The sequence below is a fragment of the Herpailurus yagouaroundi genome, unplaced genomic scaffold (genome assembly GCF_014898765.1).
Source record: "Herpailurus yagouaroundi ecotype Mexico unplaced genomic scaffold, PumYag 207, whole genome shotgun sequence".
Lineage (NCBI taxonomy): Eukaryota > Metazoa > Chordata > Mammalia > Carnivora > Felidae > Herpailurus > Herpailurus yagouaroundi.
Window position 1 is genome coordinate 1550702 of NW_024412438.1, and position 27677 is coordinate 1578378.

Consider the following 27677-nt stretch of genomic DNA (forward strand, 5'->3'; position numbering starts at 1 on the left):
CCGAGTGTGTCTCCTCCCCGCCCCCCCTTGGGGGAGGGTCCTCCTACCACACTTGAGTTCTGTCTCTCTGGTCTTAATTTGCCATACAACAGTACGGATGAGGTACTTTTTTTTTTTTTAAACTTCATTAAAAATATTATGAGAAACCATAAAGAAACAGGACTGTGTCTGACTCCGATATTAGCTCTTTCTCCCCTATTCCCACTGCTCTCCAAGTTACGATTCCCTGGAACATTGTGTTCCCCCTGTACGAACTTGAACACAGAACTCAGCAGTTCTTCAGCTCTACAAAACAATGCAAGAAAACATAGGGGACAATAAAAACGGCATTCTTGCGAATCTCTTAGGGGAAACGGAGGGAGGGCTTGGAATTGCACACTCAAAGCAAACAACGTACCTCCTCCCATTAGACATTTTTAATCTTTTCCTGACTCCCTTCTCTGCCACTCAGCCCGTGAGGGCTCCCTCTCCCTCCCGCCCCTTTGCCCTCTCCTCCCCATCTTCCCACCTCCTGCCCTTTCTCCCTCTCCAGGCCTCTCCCTTGTTAGAATCTCTCTAACAAGGAACCATTATTAGGTGGAACCATTTAATTGCTGTACTGTGTTACTTGAGCATTTCCTTAGGGTCTCATGCTCCAAAGAAAGTAATTTCTTTTGAATAAATACAGCGTCTCCCTAAGAGGAATTTTAGGGAATATGATTTTCTTCATTTCATTACACAGAATAAATTGGGTGAGTTTTAAAAGTAAAGGGTTTCAATGTTGAGAAATTTGGTAAATAGAATAAGGAGCTTTACCAAGTCCCAAGTCTCCTTAGTGTAAGATAGCCTCTCTCTAACCACATCTGGGCTGAGAAAGGCTGCCTGCAGCTCGAACCTTTCTTTGTAGATCGTTGTTTCGGCGATACCAGGGCCAATCGGTTGATGTTATCAGCAGCCGTCCATCAGCTCAAGGACAAAGGCCAGCTTGTCTTTTGAACCGAAATTGTCCCTGGGATCCTTAATAATCTTTCTCTGAGAACAGGTTTCTTGATTTCGGATCAAAAATAGATTCCTTGTGGAGTGGTGGTCTATGAGCCGCCCCCCGCCCAACTCTGGTCTGTGATGGAGTCCTTATTGGCTCATGATCAACTCGCCCCAGCTTTATTGAGGCTGGAGCCCATTAGAAAAATAATAATGAGGGCCACCTGGGTGGCTCAGTTGGTTGCGTGTCCGACTTTGGCCCAGGTCGTGATCTCGTGGTTTCTGAGTCCGAGCCCCATGCGGGGCTCTCTGCTGTCAGCACAGAGCCCCTTTCGGGTCCTCTGTCCCCCTCCCTGTCTTTCCCCTACTCACGCTCCCTCTCTCAGAGATAAACCTTTAAAAAACAATATTAGTTTCCACTTATTAGCAAGGTGCAGCTCCAAGTGCTCTCTATGCGCTTAGTATGTTCTGATTGTCATGACCACACAAGAGGCGGGCGTTGTTGTTTCTGTATTGTCCCAGGCAACTGAGGCCGTGAGTGATTAAGGGGCTCCCCACAAACCACACAGCACTGTAATTCCCATCGATGTGTCCTCGGTGTCCGTGTTCTGCAGTGCCCCGAAGTCTCTGGTGGGCATCCTGGAAGCACGGGTTCTTCTAACTAAAGGGGCTTCAGGGATCATTAATCCTATACCCTCACTTGACACATTTGTAAATTGATCGCAGACGTCCCAAGCAAGAATTGTGTGATAGTATATGACACGTTCAGAGACACCTTGGAGGTAAATTTAGTAACTTGGCTTCCTGAAGCTTTGAAACACCTTGTCCTTAACGACCTTCTAAACGAAGACAGTTGGGCAGTGATTGCATCACGGGAAGGAGGGGAGACAGACAAAGTCGCTGAGCTCAAACGGCAAACTGCTTACTTCGAAGTGTTTTCTAGGACTCTCCCAGAGCAAACTCCTCTCCCCGCGGAAACCTTCCAGATGCTTCTGCCTCGTTATTGCAGATAGGTCTGTGATACTGCACTGACAATGAAGTTAGAGCATACCCCGCGTTTCGTGGTCTTTATGGTTTTCCTGAGGGCGGTGTGATGCCTGTCTCTACTGTGTCTGAAATAGATCTGTGGAATTGAGCAAAGTTTGCTTAATTACACATTGTTCTTTCCTACGGCCGGAGCGTTCTTTTCTTGTGAGAACGTCTAAGACAGTGGAAAATATTGAGTTGCAATAATAAAAACCAAGGGGACCATCATGTATTCATTTATTAAAAATACTCATCATAGATTATTCTGTGCCGATAACTAGCAAATGTTGTAAACAAGACTTGGAATGTCACAGCTCTCCTGGAATGCATATTCTAAGGAGGGGAGTTTGGTAAGAAATAAGGAATAAATGAATAAAATAAGTGTTCTAAGGACAGGAATACAGATGATAGGGTTTGTGGCAAGGAGCTGCCTTATACTGACGGGGTGGTCGGGACAGTCCGCTCCTTGGAAATGACATTTGGGGTGGAAACCTCTTCGGAGTGACCACATAGAACCAACCAGGCCATGATACAGGGCGGGGATTGGCACTTTTTTTTTCCCCCCGAAGAAGATCAGAGAGTAAATATTCGAGGCTTTGCAACCTGTGTACTCTCCGTCTTAACTCTGCAACTCGGCCATTGTAGTCTGAAAGCAGGAGTAGGGAAAAGAAATGGGTGTGGTCGTGTTCCAATAAAACTTTATTTGTAAGAACAGGCAGGGGCAGAGGACCTGAATTTGGCCCGCAGACCATGATTTGCCATTCTCTGATCCAGGGGAAAGAGCATTTGCAGGCAGGCGGATAGCAAGTTGAGAGACCCAAACCTGGATTCGGGCTTTGTATTCTTGGAACGGGAGGGAGGGGTGTGGCTGCAGGATGGTGAGTGGGAGGGAGAACTAGGGGTCAGAGATACAGGTAACAGGTAGGTCTTTGCAGACCCGAAAAAGACATTGGCCTCTTATTCTAAGTGCAGAGGGAAGCCACAGGATGGTTCGGTCAGGGGACAGTGACACTATCTGCTCTGCATTGTAGACGGTTTCTGGTGTTGGGTGGTGACTATTGCATGGTACAGGAGTGGGCAGCAAGGAGGTGTCTTAGGGGCTGGGCTGTTCGAGGAATCCAAGCTAAATACGGTAGTGAAGGCAGGGAGAACTGTGCAGGGGTAGCAGTTTGAATCTCTCTCCACAGTCCCTTAACTACATATGAGCTCTGAGCTTCATTTCCTCCAATAGCTAAGTACAGATAAAATTCCTATTTTATTTGTTAGGACAAAATAAAACCGCGAGTCAAATGTCCAGCACATGGTTGGCTTTCAGTTATATTCGTTCTTTTCCCCATCTCGGTCTATAGATCACATTCCGTCTCCTTTCTCCCGTCCCTTTTCTCCTCCTTACCTCCTTTTTCCATATTTCTTTCTTTCCGTCCACAGATACTTAATGGTGAACTGGATTAAGTACTTGGTACTTAATCACGCTGGCAGACACAGAGGTATCTTGTTTTTAAACATGTGCTGGCTTGGGTTGTTGGGTGTCCCCAAAAGCGAAACTTACTCTGGTCTCTTTTGTTTTTCTCTGTTATTTCCTTGATAAGACAAGCTGCCACTTTAAAAGTTCCAGCTATTTGTGTAAATAATTAGAGACCATGTCACCTTGGGGAAGATCTCATTTGTTCTGGGAAGAATCACTTAAAGAATCCCAGTGATTATGAAAATATATTGGAAGGTATGTCCTGGGGTGAGAGAAGATACATATACATTTTCGATGGCCTGACACGGACGCCTTAACGTGTGACCCTTGCAAGTATGCAGCCCCAGAGGATTGCTGGGAAGGACAAGATGATTAACATATTCACAGTGATCGAGGTGGTGAGGCAGGGTTCAAGATCCCTCATTGTGTCCCATCACCACGGCCGGGGTGGGACAGGAGAATCACAGGTCGGACTTTGCTCCAACTCTCCCTGTCTGACACATCTTTTGCATTTTTACTTTCAACGAAATTTAAAATTAAAGCCTACAGTCACCCCACATTTTCCCACTGAGTGATTTACCTTCCCAGGGGAAATATATTTGCAGCCAGCTTTTAATTATCTATCTTTCTGTTGCAGGATGGTATTGAAAAGTATACTAATTTCAAATCGGCTAGCTTGGACTGGCTAGCTTCATGTTGTTGGACAGGTCCCCTAAAATTTTCCGGACTCTGTTTAGTACTTGATCCTCTCCACGTCTCCTCTAGCGCAGTGACGCCACAACAGGGCCAACCTGCAGACCAGCACTATGACTTTGGAGGTCCAGAGGGGTCAGGGATGAGCAGGGCAAAAGTAAACTCTAACACAGAAGCAGTGGTCTGTAGAGAAAATACCCTATAGATCCTTTTTGAAGCTAGGTTCTACTCAGAGGACATATTTTCAGAAATCACTTTGGTTGAAGAAGTGTTTGTAAGCTGTCAACAGATTTTTAGTCCTCGATCATCGCCATCTGCCCCATACCCAAGCCCCACTGTGCACCTTTCCTGAGGATCCGGTCCAGGAGAACACATCAGAAAAGCCTTAAGATAGTATCTTACGGCAACAGGCACATTGATCCGGATGCTTGAGTGTAACAAAGATAGACGTTCTTTCTCCTTGGGAGGATACCTGTAAATCACCAAAGCCGGGTGAATGTTATGGCAAAAAATGATTGAAGGCAATTAGAATAGGGGCGCCTGGGTGGCTCCGTCGGTTAAGCGTCCAACTTCTGCTCAGGTCATGGTCTCACCGTTCGTGAGTGTGAGCCCCGCATCCGGCTCTGTGCTGACAGCTCAGAGCCTGGAATCTGCTTTGGATTCTGTGTCTCCCTCTCTCTCTGTCCCTCCCCTGCTCACCCTCTGTCTCTCTCTCTCTCTCAAAAATAAACATTGGGGCGCCTGGGTGGCGCAGTCGGTTAAGCGTCCGACTTCAGCCAGGTCACGATCTCGCAGTCCGTGAGTTCGAGCCCCGCATCGGGCTCTGGGCTGATGGCTCAGAGCCTGGAGCCTGTTTCCGATTCTGTGTCTCTCTCTCTCTCTGCTCCTCCCCCGTTCATGCTCTGTCTCTCTCTGTCCCAAAAATAAATAAACGTTGAAAAAAAAAATAAACATTAAAAAAAAAAAAGAAAGTAATTAGAATGAGATTTTTAAAGGGAAAGGAAATAGAGTTATTAGAAGAGAGATTTGGGGTTAATGCATTGAAGGAGAAAGATTAACTCTAGGTTCACATTCATCACCCAGAAAAAAAATCATTGGACCATTTTTTGTACACGTTCTAGAGGACCTACACATCGTGGGACCCATGGATGCCACTTTTTTGCATTTAACTGAAATTGGTATTCATATTAAATCTGTTTCATGTGAGGATGAGCCAAAATGGATTATTTTAAACATGAGAAGCCACGTTTTCTTACAGATTTCTTTCTTTCTTTTTTTTTTTTTTTGCGCTGAATAAAATGAGGTGGCAATCCAAATGCTAACTAATTAATGACTGAATGCTAAAATAATTAATGGCTGAAGAAAATAGTGAGCATCTATATGATGGTGTATTTTGAAGCCTTTAATTTAAGTATCATCCTTATGAAGAGTCCCCAGTAGTATAGAGAAAAGCTTCTACTGTATTAAGCGAAAAGCAACATGTGATTTTGTATATAAAATATCTCTGTGAAGTAAAAAAACAATGAGAGGAAACGTGCTTTCCAGTTAGTTGGATTTTTACAATCTCTCCTATATTCTTCCTTATATATTTTGATATTTTATTTTTCCAGAATGGGCATTTATTACTTTAGAATTGGGAAACTAGTCTATAGCCATACCACCCTGAACGCACCCGATCTCGTCTGATCTCGGAAGCTAAGCAGGGTCGGGCCTTGTTAGTACTTGGATGGGAAAACTGGGGACCTAAACACTCCTATGAAAACCTTGTGTATAGTCGGTACCATTTCTGAATATGCGAGAAATCTGTTGGATCGTTGTGAAAAGAAGAGCCGTGGATAGACGCAGATAATCAGAAAGGATCCGGAAGCCGCAGAACGGCTGACGGGAAGGGATGGTCTTTTTTGGAAGGATACAATTGGAAATGATTCTTACAGGGTATCCTATTTTGGGGTGTTTGTGTAGAGTTTCAGAAGGGTTCCTGGACCACAGATAGCGGAAGCTTCTTTCCTCTTCTTCAAGAAGAGAGAACACGAGGCAAGTTGGGTAGATGGCGATGCCACTGAGTGTCGTTTAGCGGAGCAAGTGCCCAAAATGACACCAACGGCCAACGACACAAAACACTGCTTACGTGAAAGCTGAAATTAATTTCATGCCTTCAGCAGAGGGGAGCTCTTTGCCCCTTTTCAATTAGCCCCTTTCTGTTTACATAGACACCTCTGCCACCTGGTCTTCTCAGTCACCCACTTGAATGCTACTCATGAATTTCGAGGCTGAGTCCTCAGTCTTCCATTTATCTCTGTGGGACTCTCCTCAGAGAAATCCTTTGCTCTCCTAGCCTGACTCTTCCCCTTGTGTGGATGGCTCCCCATTTCAGTTTCTCAGAGGCTCTCACCTGCATTTCCAACTTTCTGTTGAGTATTTCCACTCGAAGTCTTTAGAAAAATTTTTTTAATGTTTATTTTTGAGAGAGAGAGACAGAGCGTGAGCAGGGGAGGGGCAGAGAGAGAGGGAGACACAGAATCCGAAGCAGGCTCCAGGCTCTGAGCCATCAGCCCAGAGCCCGACGCGGGGCTCGAACCCACGGACCGCGAGATCGTGACCTGGCTGAAGTCGGACGCTTAACCGACCGCGCCACCCAGGCGCCCCTGGTTTGTCATATTTATATAATGAGTTACATTGTTTCCTCCCTTCATGCTCTCATCATTGTGGTTCAGGTTCCAGTCGTCTCGTTATAAATGACATTTGGGGAACAGGGAGAAATGTTCTGAATGTGGTATAGGGTCTCCATTGTAGACTAAGTTTGTGTCTCCACTGGGATTTGGACATGTCAGGGGCAGGCCTCCAGGAATCCACTTACATAAAATACTTTGGCGAAGGGATTCCTACAGGGAGGGAGGGGGCGTGGAGGAGGAAGCTGGAGAGGCACGTTTTGTTCCCTGGTGTGGAGTCTGGAAGAGGGGCCGCAGGACAGGCTGGCTCTCTGGGCGCTGTTGTGCATACACAAGTCTGCCTCTGCTGTCCGGTAACAGTGATGGAGATTGGGGAAGCTTCTCTACTCTCGAAACTGCAGGGACTCAGTGGCAGGCAGCCTAGGGCCTGTCGCTAAAATACCAGACATAACCAAAGCACATGAAGACAAAATGAAGCCATGCACAGAAGGTGGTTGTGGGTGGTGTGCATAGGGGGTTAGAGCTTAAGAGATGTGTCCTCTTCCTGGATGGGAATGGTCAATATTATACAAACATGGAGAATCGATTTTTTTTTTTTTTTAATTTAAGTTCAAGTGAGTCAACATGCAGTGTAGTCTTGGCTGCAGGAGTAGAACCCAGTGATTCATCATTTACATACAACACCCAGCGCTCATCCCAACAAGCGCCCTCCTTAATCCCCATCACTCATCTAGCCCATGCCCCACCCACCTCCCCTCGGGCAACCCTCAGCTTGTTCTCTGTGCTTAATCTCTTATGGTTTGCCTCCCTCTCTCTTTATTTATTTATTTATTTATTTATTTATTTATTTATTTTTCAACGTTTATTTATTTTTGGGACAGAGAGAGACAGAGCATGAATGGGGGAGGGGCAGAGAGAGAGGGAGACACAGAATCGGAAACAGGCTCCAGGCTCTGAGCCATCAGCCCAGAGCCCGACGCGGGACCCGAACTCACGGACCGCGAGATCGCAACCTGGCTGAAGTCGGACGCTTAACCGACTGCGCCACCCAGGCGCCCCTTTTTTTTAAATTTTTTTTAATGTTTATTTGTTTTTGAGAGAGACAGAGACAGAATGCGAGTGGGTTAGGGGCAGAGAGAGAGAGGGAGACACTGAATGCGAAGCAGGTTCCAGGCTCTGAGCTGTCAGCACAGAGCCCGACGCGGGGCTGGAACTCACGAGCCGTGAGATCATGACCCAAGCCGAAGTCGGATGCCCGACCGACAGAGCCGCCCAGCCCTACCTCCCTCTCTGTTTTTATCTTATTTTTCCTTCCCTTCCCCTATGTTCATCTGTTGTGTTTCTCTAATTCCACGTATGACATCTTTCTCTGGCTTATTTTGCTGAGCATAATACCCTCTAGTTCCATCTACGTTGTTGCAAATGGTGGATTCTATTCTTTTTCATTACCAAGTAGTGTTCCATTATATATATCACATTCACATGCACCCCAGTGTTTATAGGAGTGCCGTCAACAATAGTCAAAGTATGGAAAGAGCCCAAATGTGGAATTGATTTTTGACAAATTGCCAAAGCAATTCAGTGCAGAAAGGATAATCTTTTCAAAACAGGATGTTGTAATAACTGGATTTCTGGATGGGGAAAGAAAGGAACCTTGACCTAAACCCCGTATCTGACACAAAAGGTAAACGTATCCCACATCTGTCTGTGTACAACCTAACACCATGGAACTTTTAGGAGAAAATCTTCCTCGACCGGAGTTAGGCAGCACATTTTCAGATAGGATACAAAAACATAATCGTTAGAGACAAAATTGATAAATTGAACTTCCGAATTGAAAAATCTTGCTTTGTGAAATAACTATAATGCGAAGGAAGAGACAAGCCACGGACCGGCATAAAATATTTGCAAATAATATATCTGCCAGTAGACCTCTATCCAGAATGTGTGAAGAACTCTCAACGCTTAAGATGAGGAGATGGCCCAATTAAAAAAGGCACGATAGTTGCTCACTTTACCAAAAAGATGTAAGGAGGATAAAGATGTGAAATGCTGTTCAACCTTGTTAGCCATTAGATGAATATAAAGTAAAATCACTATAACACAACTGCACACCTACCAGGATGGCAGAAATAAAAAATACCCACAATACCAGCAGTTGACGAAGACGAAGAGCCTCAGGGATTTTCCTATTGGGAAAGCATGTCGGTATAGCCACTCTGGAAAACAGTTTGATGGTTTCTTATAAAGTCAAACACACACTCGTCCTATGACCTAGCGACTCAATTCCTTGTTATTGCCCCAAAGGAGCAACCACTAGAAAAGCTGTACGAAGGGAGACACTCGAAATACTACGGAAAAATCAAGATGTAATTCTCAAACATGTTCAAATAACCCAAAGGAAGGCATGAAAAAGAGATACAGTAGAAAACGAAATACAGTGGGCTTGAGCCCTGAAATATCTATCATTACTTTAAGCGGTCTGAATAGGTCCTCTTAAAACAGAGATTGGTACGGTGGGTTTAAGAACATGACCCAGCTATATACGCTCTACAAAACACTAAATATGGTATTGGCTAGTAGAAAATAAAAGGACGGAAAATAACAATCGAGAGAAAGGAGGAGTGGCTATTTTAATAGCAGATTAAAGTAGACTTCAAAGAAAAGTACTGAGGGTTATAGATTTGGGGAGGAAGACCACAGAAAGTGCCATTCTCATTACATCATAGTTAAGGAACACTCTCCCAATAGGACTTCCCACTGTTGATGTTAACCCGGGTGACCTGGATAGGGTGGTTTTACAGGTTTCTGAAATAAGTGACTCTTTGTATCCCCCCTCCCTACCGTACTCTTTGGAAAGAAATCACCATGTGTGCCTCACTCTTCTGTTTGTTTGTTTGTTTGTTTGTTTGTTTGTTTATTTTTGAGAGAGAGCTAGATGCAAGCAGGGGAGGGGCAGAGAGAGAGGGAGAGGAAGAGAATCCTAAGCAGGCTCGGCACCATTGTTAGTGCAGAACTCGGCGCGGGGCTCGAACTCACAAACCGCGAGATCCTCACCTGAGCCAAAATCAAGAGCCGGATGCTTAACCGACTGAGCCACCTAGGCGCCCCTGCGGTTCACTTTTAATGCAGTTGTACTCCACCACCTTGAGAGTAGGGTATGTATAGAAACTATTTGGAATTCTTCTCCGCCCAGATTTGTCTGTTTTCCTCCACTTATTATTTCTATCATATCAGTATGGACTTGAACGTATTTATTTTATCTTTTGGTTTATAATCAGACACTACTTTGTTGCTGAGATTGCTCCCGTGTTGGCCACGGAGACCTTTTGGCATACCCAAACCATTGAGTGGTCTGACCACTTTCTTCCTGGCTCTACAAGGTGTTTCAGGCTCCTCTTGTATATTTCCTGTCCTACGGTAGCCACTTACGCAAGATTCCTAGATCCTTCTAATGGAGAATGGTATGAGAAACCAAGATCTGGGTTTCTATGATCCGTTACCACACAGATCATTCCTAGCCCTCGCTTCTTGCTTGTCTGTAACTTCCCACACTCACTCGCAATTCTGCCGTCTGCCATCCATTTTCTTATGGTGCGATCCCAGGATACCTTTATAGCACTTTAAGAATTGTTAACCTGAACCCCTGTGGGTAGCAAATTTCAAAATTTGAAGACACTGCTTGTGTGTAGGTCCTTTTGTGTTTAGGCTTCGGGGAGTTGACTCCTTTTCAGAGTTATTGAGGTCAGCATTTCCCCCTTCCGCCTTCAGTGGGGTTGTTTTGTGTGTTTGTAATACAGTTAAGACTCTCTTGCTTCAGCCTGCATTCTATTCTGGGATCTCAGTCTCCTGAAATGATTTCTCTTTCATTTGCATACATTAAGATTCACTCTACTGCAACATGCTATGGGGGTTGACGGATGCATAGTGTCGTAGCCACCGTGATAGTATTCTGTGGAATAGTTTCACCACCCTAAAAAAATCCCCTGTGCTTCCTCTTTTCAACCTTCTCTCTTTCTCAGGCCCCTGGCAACCACTGATCAGTGATCCGTGTGCAGTTTCTATTGCTTTGCCTTTTACATATGTGTGTATGTGTGTGTGTGTGTGTGTGTGTGTAAATATGTGCGTGTGTGTGTATAATCTTTCTCTCTAGAGTCCAGAAATTCAGCGCACTTCACCACTACACTCTCAGCAGTTAGCACCAGCTCTAATCCTCTTAACAGAGGGCCAGGCTTGCTTCAGAAGTTCCAAATGCTTTTCTGATTTGTTTTTATGTGGGAGAAAAGTGGATTCCAATCTTTCCTAAAATCTTAGCCGGTTCTTCACGAAAACGACATTACAGCTTGCATTTCTGCCAGAGATGCTCTTCCTCTGGGGTCCCCATTGATTGGCTAGGGTGAGGCCCCAGCGGCCCTTCCAATGGGGGACACGAATTCTCTCTGGAAAAAGGTTCAGGGACAAGGTCTCATTGTATCTGGGAAATCTGAGGCTCTGGGGGAGTTCTCTAGCACATCACGATCTGTCCTGTGAATTGCCCCTGGGTGAGGATATACTCTGGATAAACAGAAAGTGCCTGCCAGCTTGTCCAAATTCAGGTTTGGTTTTCACCCCTTGGTCACTTTTAGCCTTGTTTGTACAGCCGAGAGCCTCATCCCTGCCTCCTTTCTGGGGGGTGATTCTAAGAACATAGTGAGATAATGGTTGGGAAAGTACCTTAGCGCAAGAGGCCTCATTATGCAAGAGGTGTTTGCCATAAAGGGATACCGAGTGTGAGCAGTGACCAAAATAATCCCAGGGAACCGGAGGGATTCCTCTCACTCAGGTGGTGAATGCAGCCAAGTATTCTGACTGTTGAGCAGGTCAGGGAAAAGTTCTGTGGACCGTTCCTCCCGGGGGTGAGAAGGGGCTGATGAAAACTTCTGATTCCATGATATCTGGCTGTGAAGCTCTTCCTTTTAGACAACGTTTCCAGAAAACCTGGGTGATGCGTGCGCAGGGAGTCCACAGTGATTAGGTATTCTGAATGGCGCTGGTCTGGAGCTGAGCAGCCCTTGGGCCCTGGGGGTGGCCCCACACATACATAACAAAAGCCTGTTGCTTAGGTAACAAGCGTTTATTTCACCTAACTCCTGCCTACCGGGGCCCTTTCCCTCCAGAGAGAGAGAGCTTTACGTAGATCACAAAACAAGATCCCCAGGCTTAGATCTTTGTCCTGAAATATTAAGCACTCTTTGTTCATTTCTCCATCACTTTGCATCATGGCGAGTTCTGCGCAAGCCCATCTCCCAGGCAGGACTGAGGGCTCCGTTCTTTGGGCCAGGTGTTTGTTGCTAGGCCCCACGTCTCGCACAGATTCTGGTGTGTAGAGAAGATTCCACGAACGATTGTTGAATGCCTGTCAAGCCCTTCGCCTGCATGATGTTGCTTTTACTCATTTCGTTCTGTCCTTTGCCAGTGAATCACTTCTCCTTGTTACTTTCAGCCGCTGTGGATTCTAGAGAACGTTAGGTATCGTTTGAGTTTTGTCGTTGCTCCCCTCAATCCTGGGAGAGGGCCTGGTAGTTCTGGTCTGTACAGGTTTCTGTATTTTTTTGTTTTGTTTTGTTTTTGTTTTGTAAAGTTTATGTATTTTGAGAGAGAAAGACAGCGCATGCGTGGGGAGGGGCGGAGACCGGCAGGGTCCGGGGGGGGGGGGGGGGGGGGGAGAGAATCCCAAGCAGGCTCCCTGTGGTCAGCGCAGAGCCCCGCGTGGGGCTCAGTCTCACAAACTGTGAGATCGTGACCTGAGTGGAAATCCAGAGTCAGACACGTAACTGACGGAGCCACCCAGGTGTCCCTGTATTTTCTTTTGAAGGCTTTTCTGAGTAAGGGGCCCACCCTTGAATTCCGCTGGAAGGTATGTCGTGGGGCCGCATGTCTGAGGTCAAGTGGCAGGCCCTTGACTGACTGACCCTTACTGACTCAGTGGCAGGCCCTTGCTCTCCTTCCCTGGGTGCTCATTTGAGCCTCAGTCTCCAAATCTGTATGAGACTCCTTGATCGGCCTCTGTACCACGGTCTCTCTGAGTGCCTGATTCTCAGCTTCATCACATGTACGTAATTATGTCTGTGTATTACCTCCGGATACTCTACTCACACTCCCGTTCCCCTAATTTTCTTGGCTTAGAGTCCAGAGATCCATACGATGTCTTACATATCTCATTGGAGCTGTGTAAGGACAAGAAGGATGCCCACGGTTCACACAGATGCCTCAGATACTGAATCCCCGTTTGCCCAAATCTTGGGTGAATGCCACTGTTTACAAGTTAAAGCCAAAAATTTTTAGTTCAGTACACAAAGCCCTCACAATCTGACCCCAGCCTACCCCTCCGGTCCCATCTCCCTCCACCTCCCCCCACTGTCCCTGGCAATCAGTACAAACACTAATTTTTTTTTTTTTTTTAATCTCCTGAACCTTCCTCTTGGTTTCGTCCCTGTGAATATATTGTTCCTTCTCTTTGGGATTCTTTTCCTCCAACAAATTACCCATCAAGAAATCTCCTACAAATGTTCTAAAGGCAGTTCCCACTGGGGATCACCTCCTCTGAGACTCCCCTGACATCTCCAGCACTTTCTCTCCCTCCCTTCTGTCTGCAGGCTTTTGTATATATAACCTATTATAGAGAATTGAAACCATACTTTTACATGTTTGTCTCTGCCGCTAGAATCTGAGTTTCTTGAAGACACGCAGATAGGGTCTTTCCATCAGTCTTTCTCAGAATCCAGTACATGGCCCTGTGTGTCTTTACTACCCGTGACATACTGTCTGAATTAATAACAGCTGAACTGACCCAGGAGGGTCTTGGAATGTGCCCTCAAACCCGACAAGCTCTGGGTTTGCCAGGATCTCTAATTAAACTGTCTATGGTCAATCACCATCTTTAATAAGCAGTTTTGCTAGAAACTGGGATAAACGAAAGCAGCCGGGGAAGGAAATCTATTTCCCCTTGCTCTCCCCTCCGGAGGCCATTCTCCCTATCCACACAGTCACTTATTACTTGACATGTCGTGGGGAAACAGATTCGAACAGGGACTCCAGTTTGAGAAATCCTCATGCTCTTAAGTAGGAAGGAATCGTAGGAACAAATGCATCCCTTGGATTCTGCCATTTCCTCTCTGTTGCCTTCGTTAGAAACCAAAAAGTCCATGAGGGATCCTGGGCTCACACTACTTCCTGACCTTGTTTGTCTATTTACCCACAAAAACGGGGCTAATGCTTTGTTCAGGGGCTTCTCAAGTTTGCAGACTCACAGTTGGGTGCTGCTGCTGTTCCTCTGCCTCCTTCTGGGGCAGGTCTCTGGGAGCCAAGGGCACATGGCTCTGCTCCTGTTGCTGCTGAGAGCGGATGCTGAGAGCCTCAGGAGAGCACTTCCTGTCTTGTCAGGAAAGCTTCCTGCCAGCGGCCCGGAGCAGAGCATCCTTGACCTCCTTGTTCCTCAGGGTATACACCACCGGGTTCAGCAGGGGGGTGATGACGGTGTAGGTCACCGCGATCAGCTGGTCCTGATCCCTGGTGTTCTCCGACTTGGGCTTGAGGTAGGCGACGGAGGCACAGCCGTAGTGGACGACGACCACCGTGAGGTGAGAGGCGCAGGTGGCAAAGGCCTTCTTCCGGCCCCGGGCGGAGGGGATCTTGAGGATGGTGGAGACGATGAGGACGTAGGAGATGAAGACCAGGCCCATGGGGACCACGAGCACCAGCACGCTGATGATCACGGTCAGGGTCTCGTTGACCGAGGTGTCGACGCAGGAGAGCTTCATTACAGGTCGGATGTCACAGAAGAAGTGGGCCACCTTCGTAGCACAGAAAGGCAACCTGAACACAGATGTCACTTGCGTCGTCGCCACGATCAGCCCAATGCCGCAGGCGCCCCCCACCAGCTGGACACACCCTCTCTTGTTCATGATGACGGAATATCTCAGGGGGTTGCAGATGGCCACGTAGCGGTCGTACCCCATCGCCGTGAGCAGGAAGCAGTTAGCGATGCCAAAGGTTACGAAAAAGAACATCTGGGTGGCACAGCCTGCCCGTGAGATGGACCGGTTCGTACCTACAAGACTGGAGAGCATCCTTGGGAGAATGACGAGTGTATATATGGTCTCTGAGGAGGACAGCATGCTCAGGAAGAAGTACATGGGCGTGTGTAGGTGAGGGTCCGTTCGGATGATGGTCACAATGACCGTGTTGCCGGCCAGGGTCACGACGTACAGTGCAAGGAACACGACAAACAGGCCGAGCTGGTGCTCGCGGAAGCTGGAGAAACCCTGGAAGACGAACTCGGTTGTGAGAGTGTGGTTCCCTCTCTCCATGGAGTGGTCGCTAAATCTGAAATGGAGAACAGACGGCGCATAATTTCAACAAGGCTGCTGAAACACGTTTCTCAAATTGATTGAACTCCGTTCTCCGCTGTGAACCTGGCGATGCATTTCTCTGTGCGTTAAAGTCAATCTCTGGGTTTGCTTAAAATACTTCTACTCTGTGGCCATCCATTACAATTTCCCGTGCATCCCAGAATCGTTTTTTGGTGTTTCTTTTTTGTCCTGTTCCCACAACATGACGATGCGCATTCCCACTCACTTCACCCCATGCTTCCTCCTTGACATCTGGAATGCCCTCTCTCCTTTTCTCCTCTTATTTAACTATTTCCCCGTTCCTCAAGGACTATTGCAGGTGTCAACACAGCCTCCACGGCTGTCGTGCTGCGATGCTCTCACGTTTCCGTGGACAATATCTCCCCGTCAGCGCCACGCCATCCACACACAAACCCTCTGCACATTATACCTTCTACAGCTGCGTATCTCACCAGCTCGGGCTTATGGATCAATGAGATAATTGGAAATAACTTAAGGACTGACTGGAGATTTTTTTTTTTTTTCTCTTTCAAGACCAGGAAGCCTCCCTTTGCACACCCTTAGGAAGTAGAGGCAAAGCAGACCCGAAGGCTCATTTTGTTGCCGAGGAAGAAAAGGCGGATCTTAACCCACCACCTGCCTCTGCCCACTGCTGTCTCCGCGAGACGGACACCAGCCGGCAGTGGATAGCCCTGACTCTGGCTACATTATGGGCTCCGCCATAGCTGCACCTTCCTGAAACTAAAAGGTAAATTTACAGCCACTAGAACTAGTAGGCAGACACCCGCTCTGCAGAGGGAAACAGTGGTGCCGGGGACGATGGAGCACGAACACTCAGGTCTCTCATCTAGAGCCACAGCAGGCCCTGAGTGTGAAAACCAAATAGTCACGCTAAAGTTACATCACTGCGGTGAGGGTTGGGGTGCAGTCCAATATCTGTCATATTTCACATTTTTGTCCCGTTGGACAGTAAGCTCCTGTAGGGAACGTAAATTATATTCTGGTTTGCTTCTGCCTATTCAGAACGACTTTGTACGTAAAGTAAATCTCGCCAGGGAGGAAGATTGCTGGGCATGGAGACCTCCTTCACATGCATAAAAATTTACTTAAAAGAAGTTGGCCACTGGCTGTTACTCATTTGCACGAAAACTGCTGGAAGAGTAAGGCGACGACAGAAGATATCTCTGAACAGAGAAAATCATTTAACACTGAAGTCTGTGGCGAAAGACACTGAAATTCTGTGAGGTCTCTGGGCAGAAGCTAGGCGGTGGTCCAGCCATAAGGTGGCCTGGCCCCTCTGCTGTGAAATCGGCAGCCTGTGTCACTGTTTCTGATTGGTCTAATGACGGACACGGGTGCTGCCAGCAATTAAAGATGCTTAGTGTCCTGCTCTCCACGTGACCGTCCCACCCGAGGAAGAATTGTCCTATCCCAAATACCACTAGGGTTTCTGCTGAGAATCCATGGGCTAGGGTGCTGTCTGCTCTGGCTGATGCCTGTCTGTCTTGAGGTACAAGGGTAGCTGCTATGACCTGGCTAGCACCCTCCACCCTTGGGAGGCTGTAATTATTCCATGGAAATCAAGGGAAAGAACACACACATCCTTATAAGGATGCTGATGGATTGTTATGCTACAACAAATTAAAGCCAGCCCCTGGCCAACAAGCCCCATCTCATTTCCTGTTCTGGAGAACACTCACTGTGTCTGCCTGGGGCTGAGTCACGGCAGGAGAGCCGGGCAGGAGGTGGCCGTGGTCTGCAGGTGCAGGAAAAGCAGGGTGACCGGGAAGGAGGGCCCATCATGGGTGGAGGCTGAGAAGACAGCAGATAAACACGCTCTCGCCGGAAGGTGGGCAGCTTGGGAGTTGCAGGCGTCATTGATGGTGCCTCTGTGTGAGCCAGAGAAGATGCTCCCCCGGGAAGAGCCAGTGGGGCTCCTGGGGCTCACACCCTGAAGATATCCCAAGAGGCGCCCCCTCCATCCCTGACCCGGGACTGGGAGGATGCAGACTGTAGGCACCTGGGGGCCTTATTATGTGAGGGGCTCATTTACCCAGTCCCAGGGTTGGCCGTTTGGGAGCTTGGGGCAAGTTTTTGCTTCAGGTAAAAACAGCATCAGATAAAGCTGGTTTATTTAGTTGAATTTTTCTTGTTAGAGTCCATAGGCACCTTGTAGTTTCTTACAGATGTGCCTTGGAAAGCCACAGTTTCCAAACTCAGGCAGCTCAAGCTTGGAGCCATATCGGGACACTCAGGCCCCTGCCCAGTTTAAGAAAGTGGTTTTCTCTTTGGAATAAAAGTAGTCAGCTTTGGCCCTGGCTTTGCAGAGGAGCAGTTCAGGCCGCCTGGCCGCTGGCCGCCTGGAAAGTGGAAGGAAATCTCTTTGGTTCTAAAGACCCTCTCTTGGGGGCCAGGAAATGGATGGGGGCTGAATACTCTCTTTACCCAGAATCACCCCCTCCTCCATTTGGCAAAACTTCTAGCCCATCGAGACCTGCCCGATTTGCTTTCCCCTGAAGACTCCCCTTGCGTCTATCACTTGCTTACCCATGTTCTTACTTGACCACGTGTGCTTACCTGTGTCCATTCATGCTTCAGGCACCGGGCATTGCCCGGCCCGGGGCTGGTTGCTGGGGGCAGGGAAATAGGGGACATACTTCTTCAGCCTTCCGGCAGCTCACGGTTTAGTTTCAGTGACAGAGGATTATGGTCAACTAAAATGAGTGGGGGCAGGGAGGGGATGGTCCTGGATTAGACGCAGCTTGATCACAGAACAAAATTCTGCAGCTACAGACCAGGCTACAACAAGGTCTTAGAGTACTGAGATTTTACCAGGGGTTTTTTTTGAATTTTTTTAAATGTTTTTTTAATTTATCTTTGAGACAGAGAGAGACAGAGCATGAGCAGGGGAGGGGCAGAGAGAGAGGGAGACACAGAATCCGAAGCAGGCTCTAGGCTCCGAGCTGGCAGCACAGAGCCTGACGCGGGGCTCAAACTCACGGACCTCGAGATCATGACCTGAGCCGAAGTGGGACGCTTAACCGACTGAGCCACCCAGGCGCCCCTACCAGTTTTTTTTAAGGGCCCCTCAAGTGATATAACTTATGCCTCGTGCTCAGGGACTTCCAAGCCCGTTAGTTGCTGGCCCTTGAGGGCCACCAGCTACCCTGCACCTTCTTCCCGCCTGTGTGGTGACCCTGCTCCCCTGCAGGATTGATGGGGCAGCTGTATGAGGCATCCGCGAGGATGCTAATGTCACAGGGCAGGCCAGAGGTCAGTTGGGGTTGATCTAGGTGGGGGTGGCAGGGGTCTCGGGAGGAGGGACAGAGGTGAGAGACATCTGAGGTGAATGGGCTTGTGACTGCGTGTGTGGATCAAGGGAGAGGAAAGGACCCGTACGCAAATCTCAAGTTCATTCATGCCAACTCCCTGAGACTCCAATCTGCATTGCTTCCTCTTGGATCAGAGAAGTTGACCCAAATGACCCCCCATTGATAATGGTGGACCCCTAAGGTGGGATGGGTGGCTGTAGGATCCTAAAAGGAAGGGAGGGAGGAGAGTTGAACAAAATAGCTCCGTGCTCTATGATGCCTTTGCTTTGGGACAAATCAGGAGGATTTTGGAAACGGGTCACTTGGGTACATGGTATAAAAATGTGGTGCCTGGTGAAAACGAGAGGCGGAGCTTACGGAACGCTCGACACGTTTTTGTCTGAGTCCTCCAAGTGACCCGCATCCTTATTTCACCGATGAGGGCTTTGATGCGAGACAGGAGGGAGCATGTGGGGTGACTCTAGAAACAAAGCTGGCGGGGCAGCCGGGAGACCCGCGGCCAACTCCCTCGGCTCTGCAGACCACGTTATGTGGGGGGGCCAGATTCCAGTAGCCCTTACTAGGGCTCCTTTGTGACTTTCACGTTAATTTAGGATGCCAGTCTAGACTTCCTAATGATGCCTTAGAATGGTTAGGGGGGGTTTCAGAGCCCTGAAGAGGGCTGACTACAGATGTTGCTGAGGTCGGCATGGTTCCTGAATGTCTTAGTTCGGGCTGCTGAACAAAATAACCCTGGACTGGGTGGTCAGCCAGACAGTTATTTCTTGCCTTTCTGGAGGCTGAGAATCCTAGATCATGGTGCCAGGAGATTCAGTTCCTGATGAGGGCTTGCTTTCTGGATTGCAGATAGGTGGTTTCACTCTTTGTCCTGATACTTTGGAGAGGGGGAGAGAGAACCCTCTGGCATCTCTTCTTCTTTTTTTTAACGTTTATTGATTTTTGAGACAGAGAGAGACAGAGCATGAACAGGGGTGGGTCAGAGAGACAGAGGGAGACACAGAATCTGAAACAGGCTCCAGGCTCTGAGCTGTCAGCCCAGAGCCCGACGCGGGGCTCGAACCCACGAACCGCGAGATCATGACCTGAGCCGAAGTCGGTGCCTGAGCCACCCAGGCGCCCCTGGCATCTCTTCTTAAAGGGCCCCAAACCCAACATGACCCCACCCTCATGGCCTTGCCTAAACCTAATTCCCAGGAGCTCCGTCTCCAAATACCATCCCACTGGAGGAAGGGCTTCAGCATGTGAATTCGGGGGACACGATTCAGTCTGTAGCAGTGAAGTTAGGTCTGATCTCACACGCACCCTAACCCTATCCTTCTCATCCAGAGCTGGGGGCTCTAGGTTTTTACGTGTGAACACTTTTTAATCTTAAAATACTTCCTGGCTCTCCAGCTTGATACTTAGTTGAATCATACTCGTGTGCTATTTGCATCTATCGTTGGGGAGAAAAACAAACTCTGAAAAAGAGTGCCACGATTTTAGTAATCGCTATGTTCTCAAACGGGTTACGGCACAAAAATAGCTCGATATGTGTTTGTCAGCATGTAACAGGCCTGCCTCTGCAGACCACACCCTTGAATCCCAGCACCAACTCCAGGCTTTCAGAGACAAGGGGGAATGACACCATGAGAAGCAGCTGGCAGGCCAGCATCTGGGCAGGGCACTGGGGAAGGGGGTCTGAGGTAGGAACTGAGGTGGGCGGGGGGGAACGTGGCTTATTAAGACGTGGCAGGTATATAACCCAGAAGTGACTCTTGCCAGACCCTGAGGGAACAGGTCTCAGGGACCGAAGTCTGGGAGCAGAGACCACTGGGTGGGGCGTGGGAGGGCCCCTTGCAAAGTCTCTCCCAGGAAGGGGGAGCTCATTCGGTGAATGGAGAACTCAGTTGTCAAAACTGGGGCCCTGCGTCCATATTGGGGCGACTTGATGTTGACCTAGAGAGCACTGCATGGTGGGGGTGGGGAGCAGAGGAGATGCTAACAGTTACAGGTGCTTCCCACGCCCTGGGAACTTGTTGGGTCCCTAAGGTTTCAGGGCCTCAAAGGAACCCTGGAGGTTGATCTTGCTGGCTGGAAGGTGCAGTTAGGAAAGGAAGGCCATGGTGAGGTTAAGTCCCTTTCCTAGAACACACGGTCATAGTGGAGGACCTAAGATCAGGACACGGGCCTCCCTGGCCCCAAAGCCTGCAGTCCCTCTACATTATTACTGCCTGTGTATCTCCTACTTCCGGTCATCAGGGTAAACCAGTGGGGCAGCGAGCGGATGGGTACAGAGTAATCTGATGGGCACGAGCTCTGTCGCCCCATCAACCCCGCCCCCCTGATGGCCTTTGGCCCACTTTATCCTTTTTCTCTTTGCATCCTTAGAGCTGTGCTGAGTGGAGAAAGCGCACCAAGATAGTTGAGGGAAAAGCATATTACGTCCGGAATTCCTGAACTCCCAGCCCGATTTCCAAGACCTAAGGCCGTTCTGGGGGGAATTGGAGCCCTGCGTAAATTTGCAACGTATGGCGCCTACTTCTGCAATTATTATCAAGGCGGAAAGCTGGCTAAAGGCATCCCCGTGAGCCCGTAATGCAGCTACAGACTCTGGGGCTGGGTTGCGCGTTTTCGGGTCCCGATGAGGGTCCACGTGCCCAGCTCTCTGACCCTCGGGACCTTCCCTGATCTCTTCAGGCTTTGGGTTTCCCATCTGTAAGATAAGTAACAAAATAGCTCCTAGATCCATAGTGAGGGTTAAATACACAAAGTGCTTGAACTAACGCCGGCTATCTAGGATGCGTTCCGTGAAGGGACCAAAAGGGACGTCGCAAAGTAGGGGCTGGCAACCTGAAAGGAATCTCATCACGAAAGGAGAAGAGAGAGGAGAGCCGCCTGCTGAGGCCAGTCGTGTTTTAGCCGCTCACAGCGGTCTTCCTTCCTTCTTTTCTTCCTTCTGTTAATAACACCCAAGCTGCAGGTACCAGGCACTGTGCTGGGTGCAAAGGCGGAGAGGCCGCCCGGGCGGGGGAGGCTGAGTGAGTGTGCGGTGGCCCCGGGCATGCCTGGCCCGGGTCGGGTGACCTGAAGCAGAGCCTGAGCCTGTCCCCGTGCTAGGGACTGAGGGCGTACTCTCGGAAAATGGAGTGAGGGAGGCAGAATGGGATGGGGGCAGAGCTCAGAGGGAATGTGGTCTCAGGCAGCTTGATCGAACGGAAGACTCTAGAGGGAATGCCATTTTGAGGCAAGGAGGGGTGGCCGTTGTACCTCCCGGGTTATTCAGGCGCTGGCCGCGGGCCGCCCCTGGGAGGGTGGGAGTGGGATATGTGTCCCCCTCCCCCCCCCCACACTGAGAAAGCCTCCTTTCGGCCAGTGGTGATGGTTCAGAGTGGGGGCGGGGGCGAGGGGGGCAGCCCACAGAGGGGCCCCGGGCAGAGCAGCGGCCTCCAGTAAATCACCCCGGTGTCCGGGGAGGAGAGGGGACGGGATATGAAAGATGGGGGCTCTTGTTCTGCAACTCTCAGTATCCAGGAAGCTGTTTTTACAGTTTTTGCTTTATCCTTCTCAACCAGGTTGTCCACTGGCTATCAGCGCCCGTGTCTGACGTAGGTGGCGAGGGTTCGTGCAGGTAGGAATAGGCGCGAGGTAAATTAATGGCATTAATTTTTTTTTTTTTTTTTTTATTGTATGAAATACAGCCTAGAGAGTGTTAGGTGTAAATAATGGAGAACTTGTTATTTCAGTGCTCTCGATTTCCATGCCGAGGCCAAGTTCCGATCCCATAAATTCCTGTGATAGATACTATATATTCTTCCCACCCTCACTACCAGTTTCCAGTCCCTTATGCCAAGGGTAACAGGAACAGGGACTAACGTTACAGCAGAGCTCCTGAATATGCTTTATCTTGCCTGGTTTTCATCAAGCCTGAGAAGCCCCCCTATTGGTCTTGGGAAATCCATCAGTCTCTCGTTCATCTTTTCCTTCCTCGCTTTCCTGTAGCCCTCTCAGTCCTAGCTGCTGCCCGGATCAGGTACCGGGTGCCTGGTGTCAAACTCACTCTGTCACTGCGACCCCTCAGCAAACTGTTGACTTTTACGGAGACCTAAGAGAGAGGATTTTTGCCCAAAGCTCTGAGCAAAGCATCCTTGACTTCTTTGTTCCTCAGGCTGTACACAACAGGGTTGAGGAGGGGTGTGATGACCGTGTAGGTCACGGAGATGAGCCTGTCCTTCAGGGAGTTGTGAGACTTGGGTTTTAGGTAGATGACGGAGACGCAGCCGTAGTGGACGACGACCACCGTGAGGTGGGAGGCGCAGGTGGCAAAGGCCTTCTTCCGGCCCTGGGCAGAGGGGATCTTGAGGATGGTGGAGACAATCGGGACGTAGGAGATGAAGATCAGCACCATGGGCAGAACAAGGACACACAGACTGATGAGCAAGGTGACAAGTTCTTTGATGGTGGTGTCAGCACAGGCCAGCTGCATCAGGGGCCGGACGTCACAGAAGAAGTGGGAGATGACGTTGGCATCACAGAAGGGCAGGCTGAACACAGACGACACCTGAATGATGGCCGTGCTCAGGCCAATGCTCCAGGAGCCACTCGCCAATTGTAGACAAGTCCTTTTGCCCATGACGACGGAATACCGCAGGGGGTTGCAGATGGCCGCGTAGCGGTCATACCCCATGGCCGTGAGCAGGAAGCAGTTGTTGATGCCGAAGGCGAGATAGAAGAAGAGCTGAGTGGCACAGTGTGGGATGGAGATGGCTCGTTGGGGGCTGAGGAGACTGGACAGCATGCGGGGGATGATGGCCACCGTATAACAGGTCTCGGAGACGGACAGTACGCTCAGGAAGAAGTACATGGGTGTGTGAAGTTGACGGTTGAGGCGGATAACGGTCAAGATGATGGCATTGCTGGTGAGGGTCAACAGGTACAAGACCAGAAAGACCACAAAGAGAATGAGTCTGTGCTGCCACCCAAAAACGGAAAAACCTTCAAAGGTGAACTCTGTCACGGCGGTCAAGTTGAGTCTTGGCATCGAGGACAATCTGGGTCTGAAAGAGATGAAGCGGGGAGGTTGAACCTCCGGGATGGAAGCAGGAGGCTGGTCCACGGTCCTCGTCAGCCACGTGCAGGGGCGCGAAACGGGTGTAGCTCCCGGTTTCCGAAGCTCTCAGCTTTCAGACACTGGCCAAGTTCACCAAGACTTCCCAAGGTTCGCAGGGGCGTGGCGCTGGGAGGCAGATGCAGGGGGGTGGGGAAGAGAGTAAATACCCGCAGCGAGCGGTGGAAGCACCTCACGTGCTTGGCTGGAGGGGCTGCAGACCAGAGAAGGCACTAGACTGAGTGTGCACAGCCTGGAAGTCCGCCCACACTCCCCTGCTTTGGCCCAGCAGTGACGCACCGCCTGTCAGAGAGCCAGTTGTGAGGGGACCTCCATAGAGCGAGAATTCAAGCCAGGGACAGGTCGCTGCCGGAGGCATGATTCTGGGAGGTAGGCGGCCAGACCCAGGTATGCTCAAAGCACATAGTATTGTCCTCCCCGTGGGTCAAATTCAAAATGGCCAGTGTCTGGACTAAGGCGGGGAGAGGAGACACTGGTTTTTTCTCTTGATGAGAGGCTAACGTGTGGACCCAGGACACTATGATCCAGAGCCTGATTCTTGCTTTCCTCCCTGTGCTCCCCAAATACCCTGTGTTTCAACACCTGCATCCCCTCCCTTCCGTGTGGAGGGTCGTTTCTGCTTGTTTCCTAGTCTCTAGTCGAGCACAGTAAGCCTCTCAGACATCCTAAAGGTTTGAAGTACTGGTAACTCCAAGACAAGAGTGATAAAAATAACAAAATATTGACGTTTCTAGGAACCTCCGGCTTCAACCTTAGTGTAAGTAGAAGATGCTTGCTTTACTTTGCTCACTTTGTGTGTGTGTGCTCGTCTATAAAATAGAATAATATATCGTCACAGTGTTGCTATGGAGATTATATTAATTACTCTGTGCAAATAGCCAAGCGTAGTCCTTGATATGTAACAGGCAAACGGTACATTCAATTTCTGCTCCTTCACCCACCCTCCCCATCCCCACTTCCAGTTGGGTTCTACTTGAATGTCAGACCCACCCAGACATCGTGCAGGGTTCTCGTCCTTGATTTGTCCCATCTCTGTTGACTGCGACGCTCGGTCCTCCCTTCCCACCTCCTGCCCAGTTCTAGATTCTGCACCCTGGAGGGGGGCTGGGGCTGGTCTGGAGTCCAGCACCCCCGTGAGCAAGCCCCAGCTCTACCGGCTTCATGTTTGACCTTAGAAATGTTCCCTCATCTCCTCAGGCCTCGGTTTCCCCCCTTGTAAGATGAAGGCAGGACCGATCTCCACGGAAGAGGACCGACGGAAGAATTACACAAGAAGATGCCTAGAAGGCATTGAGCAGAAGGCCTGGTATACAGTAGGCCATCAATAAATGGAAACCATGGGGGCGCCTGGCTCAGCCGGTTGGGCATCCAACTTCAGCTCAGGTCATGATCTCACAGTCTGTGAGTTCACGCCCCGCGTCGGGCTCTGTGCTGATGGCTCAGAGCCTGGAGGCTGCTTCGGATTCTGTGTCTCCCTCTCTCTGCCCCTCCCCTGCTCACACTCTGTCTCTCTCTCTGTCAAAAATAAATAAACATTCAAATAAATAAGTAAATAAACAAATAAATAAATAAATAAATGGAAACCATTGATAAAGATGAGCATAGATGTCAAAATAGGAATAGTTTAGGTCATTGTTTTTGTCTTCACTTCTCTCCCAAGTCCCAGCTCAGGACGTGGCTGGTCTTCATGTAGCTAGAACGTATTTACCAGCTTGCTGCATAGAGGGTGCTCTGCTAGCTTTTGGAGACAGGAGGAAGAGGAGGAGGAGAAGGAGGAGGAGGAGGAGGAGGAGGAGGAGGAGGAGGAAACAGGGAAGGAGACATTCCTGCAGGGGAGAGAGTCCCAAGGGCAGGGGCAGCGTGCGGGTGTGGGTCGGGATGGGTAAGCCTCTCCCAGTGCAACAATTCTGCAGGCGTGCCTGCGTCCGGGGCCTTCTTCTCGGGCTCTGCTTGGACTCCTGCGCTCGGGAGACTCTACTTCAGCCATTCACTGATCCTCACTTTCCTGGCCCCTGCTTGAGATCTGGGGCAGGAAACGGGAGGAAGTGGCGGGGACTTGTATATTCGGGAAATCCACTTTTCCTGGTGGAAAGGGCCCACGTGGGTCCACCCCGCCAGAGTCTGGTGGCTTGTGGCTTGCCACCAGGCCCCGTTCACCAGGAGTGTGACAGGTAGGACTGTGAGGGGTGAGAGTGCATGTTCCCAGTTCCCCTGGCTCCCCCTTCAGCCTTTAGTTGTTTTGTTGGGCTAAAGGGACCAATGAGGCCTTTAGAAAGTTCTGCCTCAGGTTTTTCTAAGGCTAAGTCCCAGATAACCCTTCCCGAATGATTTTTTTTCCCCCAGTACGTATAATGCTTTTTATTCCCTAAATCTTACAGCCCAGCTACACAGTCATTGTTCCACTTGACGACAGTCCCAGGACAGAGCAGAAAAAGAAAAGTTGGTGTCCCGTGAGCAAGAGTCGTGAGGCCGCGCCCAGTCAGACAAGAACCCTGCTTTTACTGAGTGGTGGAGGGTGACTCACCTCTCACCAGGCAGGGCCAAGACTCAATCTGGCTTCAGAGAGTAAGGCTGGAGAGCCCCGGCCAGCACGCCTGCTCCGCTGGGCAGGTGCAGCACGCTCAGAGTCTTCTGAAGGGAAGCCTGGAAGAAAACCTTAGAACCTGCCCGGGTCTGTCTGTTAATTCCTGCGCTGATTGGTCAGGTCTGGGAATCACAAAAGCAGCCCTAGGCTCCCCTGTGCCTTCCCGGAGCCCTGCCCCTTACGTGTGTATTACAGGCTGTCAGGGAGGACTGTTCCCCCCGGGCCCCTGGGCCCCGGGGTCCCTTTCCCCAAGGGGGCAGTAGCAAGATCCAAATCTGCTGATGTCTGGGGACCTCATTAGAAAGGGGGCTCATCAGCCCGATCACATGGACGGTATGTGTGTAGGCGATCTGGGGTTTCCAGCAGGAACAAAGCCTTTGCATCAAGACACGGCCCTGATCTCCGTAGATGATGAGGAGCTCTTGTCTCCAGACCCAACCATACTTTCACATGTTTTTTTAAATTTATTTTTGAGAGAAAGACACAGCGTGAGCAGGGGAGGGGCAGAGAGAGAGGGAGACACAGAATCCAAAGCAGGCTCCAAGCTCTGAGCTGTCAGCACAGAGCTTGACACGGGGCTCGAACCCACAAACTGAGACCATGACCTGAGCTGAAGTCGGACGATTAACCAACCAAGCCACCCAGGTGCCCCAGGACCCAACCACGTTGAAGGGTGCAGCTTTATTAGTCAAGCCACTCGTGCCCTGGGGTCTCGTGCCCTAATTGCTGAAGATCCGTGAGGCCCCTAGCAATTCAAATATTCCAGAAGCTGTGACTCATTCACTTGTGGATGCTTTCAGCAGGTGCTCACTGAGCGCTTTGCACGCGCCAAGGCCAGGGAATGTGGCGGCAGCTGGGGACACGGCATCGTACTGACGCCAGTCCCGCTGCTTGCTCGTCAGTCCAGAGCATCGCTTCGAATCGCTGGAGAGAGCAGACAACCTCCAGATTCCTGCCTCCCTCCCATGTCTCCTGGCCTTTGGGCAGTCAGCAGACCCAGCCTTGTCTGCCTCTCCTGCAATGGGCCCAAGACGGGCCTTCCCAGAGGTTGAAGGCAACCCAGACACTGACCCGCCAGCTTCCCTGGGACTTTGACTCCTTGGTGTTTCCTAGTTCTGGAGCTCAGTTTATGCCTTTCTCCTAGAGACCTTCCCAAAGTACGAAAGGCTCCCTTTCTAAGAACCAGCATGCTTGAGGCATGAATACCTGGGAGTAAGGTAGTTTATTAATGTGTCTTTGATAAGCTGGGTCAATGGAGACTGACAAACCAGCATGGGATAATTGCCAGCCATCCAGTCCGGTCCCACATGATCTCTCCTGGCCCCAAATGTTGACCCGAGAGAAACCGGAAACACTCGGGCTGATGAGCCATTAAGAGCAGAGAGACCCACAGCTAAGAGAGATACTACATAGTGTATTTACCACTGCTGGGGGAGCCTACAATAAACCAGGGA

The 27677-nt window shown here is 49.6% G+C and overlaps 2 protein-coding genes across 2 annotated transcripts in view; both read right to left on the reverse strand.

The window, feature by feature from the left end:
* Window positions 1-14231: 14231 nt before the first annotated feature.
* LOC121015534 (olfactory receptor 10J1-like) lies at window positions 14232-15185 on the reverse strand. Its single transcript, XM_040452481.1, has one exon. The coding sequence runs from the start codon at window positions 15159-15161 to the stop codon at window positions 14232-14234; it is 930 nt and encodes a 309-aa protein (XP_040308415.1). The 5' UTR covers window positions 15162-15185.
* A 7431-nt stretch (window positions 15186-22616) lies between these two features.
* The window catches only part of LOC121015531 (olfactory receptor 10J4-like), a 44033-nt gene continuing 38972 nt past the window's right edge, over window positions 22617-27677 (reverse strand). The window contains 1 exon segment of the mRNA XM_040452477.1: window positions 22617-23568. Coding sequence (XP_040308411.1) covers window positions 22617-23568 — 952 coding nt within the window.

Coding starts and splice junctions, on each gene's coding strand:
- LOC121015534 (XM_040452481.1), bottom strand. CDS start 15,161: ATGGAGAGAGGGAACCACACTCTCACAACCGAGTTCGTCTTCCAGGGT.